This window comes from Schistocerca cancellata, chromosome 4 (assembly GCF_023864275.1).
Source record: "Schistocerca cancellata isolate TAMUIC-IGC-003103 chromosome 4, iqSchCanc2.1, whole genome shotgun sequence".
Taxonomy (NCBI): Eukaryota; Metazoa; Arthropoda; class Insecta; order Orthoptera; family Acrididae; genus Schistocerca; species Schistocerca cancellata.
In genome coordinates, this window is record NC_064629.1 from 812,906,009 (window position 1) to 812,912,008 (window position 6,000).

Here is a 6,000-nt window from a genome sequence, read left to right on the forward strand (position 1 = left end):
ATGCAAGCAAACATCTGAAAAGAAAACTAGTTATGTAAAATTTGGCTTTCACTGTTTCTAAGCTGATAGGAGCAATAATTTCAGTATGCATCTTCTTTATCAGTCACATTCAAGTTGTGCAGAGCTCATTATATTTCCTTATTAACCCTCAAGCTTGTAGCCTTAGTATGTACTCGCATGCTGTGAGCATCCACACTGGCAGTATCCTGACCATGTACTCACCAGTTGCAGTCTCGCAGGTAAAACTGTATTGCTCTGCTGATGGTTAATGATGGGCAATACTACTTTGTCAGCTCATTGTAGACATATCTGTGCAGACTCACCTTAAAGATCTTCAGTAGAAAGTGGGAATGTCTGATGAAATCAAGTGTTGAATCTTACAGTCTGAGTGATACTAACGTGAAACGATACAGCCAAATACTTCATGCAGTGTTACATCATAGCAGAGTCTTGTGATTCTTAGTGAGCTGATGAATGAGTGAATTAGCATAAGTAACAATGGAAGTGATCTAGATATTGATGATGACATTGATACTGACTGACTGGAACAAATGCCTAAACAACTGAAAAAGAAACAGTGGATAGTGAGGATGAGATCGAAAAAGTTCTGCGACATGAAGAAGACTGAAAGTGAGAAGTAGTTGACAGCTCTTACTGTGCCTTTGAAAATACCATTTGTTGGTAAATGTGGACCAATGAAATAAGTAAATTCTGCTGCTGAAGCATTCGAGCTGCATTTTGGTGAGTCAATTGTAGAAACAATCCTGAATGAAACTAACTGTTTTGCTGCAGTTTTTATTCAGAAACAGGCTGTTATACGTCACATTCTAGGCTTTGTAACTGGGTACATGTTGATGCAGATGAGCTTTTTTTTTTTTTTTTTTTTTTTTTTTTTTTTTTTTTTTTTTTTTTTTTTTTTTTTTTTTTTTTCCCCTGCATACGTTGATGGGGAAATAGTCAGAAATCATCCATAAAATCTTATTTCAGCAAACATTGACTTCTGAATGTGCCAACTATTTACCAGAATATGCACCAAGACAAATTTGAGTTACTTTGTAGATTCCTTTATTCTGTAAACAATGAGGACCTGCATGCATTTGAGAGGAATAAAAGATTGTTCAAGTGGGGATCAGTCATTCAGCATTTGGATGAATCCTTTAAAAATTCATATAACATGGGGTAAAATTTCTGCGGATGGACCTTTTATGTGATGGAAAAGAAGGTTGGCAAGAAAAACTTACCTACCTCTAAAAGCAGCACCATTTGGAATGAAGTCCTATGACATCTCTGAAACATCGACATGATATTTATAGCAATTTATTATTTATACGGGAAGCCCCACAGAGACAGAAATGAAGTTTCCTTCTGCAGATACTCTTAAAACAAGTCAGACTGTAGTAAAACTTGTTGAGCCTCTTCTCAACATAAGCCATATGCTCTGGATGGACAACTAATAAAACAACGTGCATTTGTGTCACTTTTTGAAGGAAAGAGGTATGAAAGTCACTGACACACTTTGACTGAATAAGAAGATACATGATACCTTGAAAAATGCAAGATTCAAGAAAGGTGAACTGGTAGCATATCACTCACAGGGTGTTATGGTACTGAAAGTGATGGACGAAAAACAGATGGCCTTTATTTTAGCATTCTGTAATGATATAGTTGGTACAGCAATCAAAAGTGGCATTAAAGAATACTTTTCTTTTATAGGTTGTGTAGATCTAAAGGGTCAGAAAGAACCACCTTTTTTCGTGGAAAGGAGGAAAAGTGTAAAGTAATATATGGAAACATTTGGTTAGCTGGTGAATATTGCAGTGCATAATGCATTTATTATTTATAAAGTCAGTCAAAAGACAAAGAAAGAAATGCATGTAAATTACAGGTTGCTTCTCATGTCAGAACTGCTGGAAATTTGCAGGAAGAGTGTAGCTTCACCTCAATGTGGGTGGCCTTCAAATGCTATGCCTAAATGTCTCGCAGCAAGGCATTTCATTGAGAAGATCCCACCCACAGACAAGAGGATAAATCCTACAAGAGAGGCACAGTATGCTACAGGAAAATGAAAGGAAACATCGTTCTGGTGCAAGGACTGTGGTGTAGGACTTTGTTTCGAGATACACTGCACTGAAAATGTATGTTTAATTAAAATGAAGATGTATTGTTAACAATTCCTGAAAATTTAATTAATTTTCTACAAATAATTCCCACCTTAGAGCAATTTCACTAAAACACTATGTTCTGCATTCCTGTACCAGCTGGCCGTATCAGCTACTGCCAGTAGGCTAGGTGCACATATGGAAAATAACAGCTTGAAGGGTTGAAAGATAAGAGCACTTAAGTTACTTTGGTCGTTCTACTGCATTTAGATTCCGTTAACTAATGCTTTTTTCACATTAAGGACATAGATGGGACTAGTGATCTGCCTTAGGATATAGTTCAATGTGTATCGTAATTCCTTTTGCCTTTCAGATGTATGAAAAAGTCAGCAAATCACTAAATGTGAATAAAGCAGTTATTCACAGTTGTGGTCTTTCGATCTCATCAGTTCCATTTTTGAGGGAAAAGAATTTCCAAGCTTTTCTAAAGGATTAGAATTCTTCGTTTTGGCTGATACGGCTGCTGGTTTGACTTACTTTATGCCAAAGATAGCATCCTTGATGTGGGTTGAAACTAAAGAAATCATGTTATTTTTCCAAAATAAAATGCACAAATAATATAAATAGGAGCAAGGGTTTCCAAATTCATTTAATTCCTGCCAGGACAAGAGTATTTGAGATGCATACAATTGTATTTATGAAATATGTTCTTTATAGTCAGAACTGCTCAAGACTACCCTTCTTGAGAGGGGGATGGAGAGACTAGCTGACAGCAGGATAGGATGATGTGAGTACATGGACAGTGACAGCTCTCACAGGTACAGGCAGGTGTAACTGTACCATATTTACTCGAATCTAAGCCGCACTTTTATCCCGGTTTTTGTAATCCAAAAAACCACCTGCGGCTTAGAATCGAGTGCAAAGCAATCGGAAGTTCTGAAAATTGTTGGTAGGTGCCGCCACAACTAACTTCTGCCGTCGAATATATGTGGCGCTACACAGGCATGCTTTACAGACTCAAAGATAAATACTGGCGCCAAAACCTCTGCATCAGTAAATAAATTAAAAGAAAAGGTAGAAGAATGTAAACATTATGCCATGTATTCTTTCGTGTTTGCTGCTATCTCATGTAAATCCAGTCTGCCTAATAAACTACGAAACTAGGGTGAGACAACAGCAAACGTGGAAGAATATACATATCATGTCATGTTTATATTCATATTATTTTTATGCTGAATAGTGATACAATCAGAAATGAAGCACAGCAACTGACTAGATTTTAAAATCTAAGACGACTCTAATTTCTGTGCAGAATGTAATGTACTAAAGAGGCGTCTGCAAAGATTTTCAAACGGAGAAAATTTTTCGCTAAACTCTCGTTCAGAACATCTATCATACGCACGCAGTCTATTACTTGGTTCTTGTTGATCATTATCAAATAAAGCAGCAGTTTAAGTAACAACAAATATAATCTCTAGCCATTGTTTCGCCTATGAGACAATTCCTCTCTCTCTCTTTTTTTTAATTGTAAGCCACGGTAGCACACACAAGAGCAAGCCATGCAGCGCGCGGCGACAGGTAGTAAACACTCATTATCAGAATGCGACAAACAATGCATGACACATTACAACAATGCAGTTTCAGCTTAGAGTGACGTAAACACCTATAAAATGAGAACGGCATTTATCAGATCAAAGCAAAATAAGCAATCGATTTAAACCAGACGAAGCAGGTGAAAAAGGAAGGGTACTCATACAAATACATGCAGAGTGCCTGACACATAGCAATGGCTACTTGGTAAAGCTTAACTGCTAAGCTTACGACTCGATCCAAGCTACTGTAGCTGTATCTTCATCCATTCGACCTAAATTGTGTCTCATGTTACAATGAACCAACTTTGTTTTGATTTGGAGGTGCAGTCTAAAACTTTTCTCTCTCCTTGAATTTCGAGTCTCAAATTTCAGGTGCGGCTTAGATTCGGGAAATTTTTTTTTTCCCTTGATTTTGAGTCTCATTTTTCAGGTACAGCTTAGATTCGAGTAAATACAGTAGGTTGTTTGCAGTAAGAAGAAGAAAGGGACAGAACAGAGGGAAATTGCTTAAAAATCAATGTAGAAGCGGTCAAAGAATCAAGAAAGGGTCAAAGAATGATAATGATATGTGTACTCCAAAATTAAAATTGTAAGCAACATATGAGACATTGAGAACTGTAGTAGAACTGAAGCTGATTTTATTTTATTTATTTATTTATTTAATTATTTATTTATTTATTTTTTTTTTTTTTTTTTTTTTTTTTTTTTTTTGGGGGGGGGGGGGGGCATTGGAAGGTGAACATTGTGGATTAAAGTGAGTAGTGGAGATTGATGCCTGGAGGTCGTGGGACCAAAGGGTTTGAAGTTCAGTTTATGGAGCATCTGATGAAATTGATCAAACTTTGCTGAGAAGCAAACCCTGAAACTGTTGGGTGGTCAGGCTAGTTCTTTACTACACATTTGTGACAAAAATCTTACAAGTAGACAGTTGATTGCCATACTTGCATAAAATGATGCATACCTCCAACCATGTTTGTTAACAGTCTCCCTCTATTAGGTCTCCATTTCCTCCCTTGCCTTTTCCCCATTTGCATCTATAGTAACTGTTGCTGCTCTTATGTTTGTATCCTCTTCTTGTCCCTTTGTATCCTCAATCACAATCCATTTCCTTCCTTCCTTCCTTCCTTCATTTCAGATTTCAGAGCTGAGCAAAAATCATTACTACTTTACGTGACTACTCCCCACTCACTGCCTCAGCTATAATATTGTCTAGACCCAACCCAGGCTTTCCCATTCTTGTTTTTCTTACCTGGTACTATAACTGTATTTTTCAAGTATTTGTGGTAATACAATACAATTCATCATTTTTAGGATGAATATCAAGTTGTTGTTCAGAAAGCATTGAATTCCCAGGCAGATGAAGGAAGTGCTGACAGATTAAGAATTGCTTTCGAAAAGCTGACCCAAAGTGCTTCACTGAACATGGACCGTCAAGAAAAAAAGAAGTTCAGGGAAAACTTCGAAACATTTGTTGCTGATGTTAGTGGTTTCCTGTTTTACAAATAATGTTTGTTTTGTACAGATGAATGTGATGTATGTTTTCAAATGTTTGTGGAAATACATTTATTTAATGATCAGTAGATTCAGTCAAAATGTTATCATGTATGTGAACTAGCAGAGATAGTAGACCTAGCGAAAAATTTGAAATATTTGTTGCTTATGTAAATGATAGAATTTTTGGTTAAATAAAGATAGTCTTATGTATTTGATAGTTTACTCATTTATTTTGACTCACAAGCGAACATTCCCAAGTGTAAATAAATGATCTTGATGAAACTTGACAGGTGTGCACAGAGGGGAAAATAATGCAATGTGTTTTTCTTCCCCCCCCCCCCCCCCCCCCCAATTTCACTTTAAAGGGGTAAAACACACCCCGAAAGGTCATTTGTTATATTAGGTTTAGAAGGAATATCTCCAAAATAATGATAAATAAAAAATGTTTTTCATATAAAAGTTGATATGTAAATAAAATTCTTGAAAACTGTATAATCAGCTTTTGTAATAATTTGAAATTTTGCAAAATACCCCACCACCATTAACTAATTTTGAAAAATGAAAACTTTTATTAAAACATAAATTAAAGCAGTTTTAAAGCCTCATATATCCATGTGTAATAAAGTTGGTTTCTGAAATACCAATTTTGTAAAATAAACTGTACGCAGTGTGCTGATGGAGTATTTTCAACATAACCAATTAAAATAACTAAACATTCATTATTGTTCTAATTATTGATGTTACTTATATTTATTTTATTGTTTTTTGTGTGTTGCATTCATATATATATATATCTCTCTCTCTCTCTCTCTCTC

The 6,000-nt window shown here is 35.9% G+C and overlaps 1 protein-coding gene across 2 annotated transcripts in view; it reads left to right on the forward strand.

The window, feature by feature from the left end:
* LOC126184797 (exportin-4-like) overlaps positions 1-5,535 on the forward strand; it is a 234,772-nt gene extending 229,237 nt beyond the window's left edge. For both annotated transcript variants that reach the window (XM_049927380.1, XM_049927381.1), the window contains one exon: positions 5,003-5,535. In XM_049927380.1, coding sequence (XP_049783337.1) covers positions 5,003-5,197 — 195 coding nt within the window. In that variant the 3' untranslated portion in view covers positions 5,198-5,535. The remainder of the gene's footprint in view (positions 1-5,002) is intronic.
* The last annotated feature ends 465 nt before the right edge of the window (positions 5,536-6,000 follow it).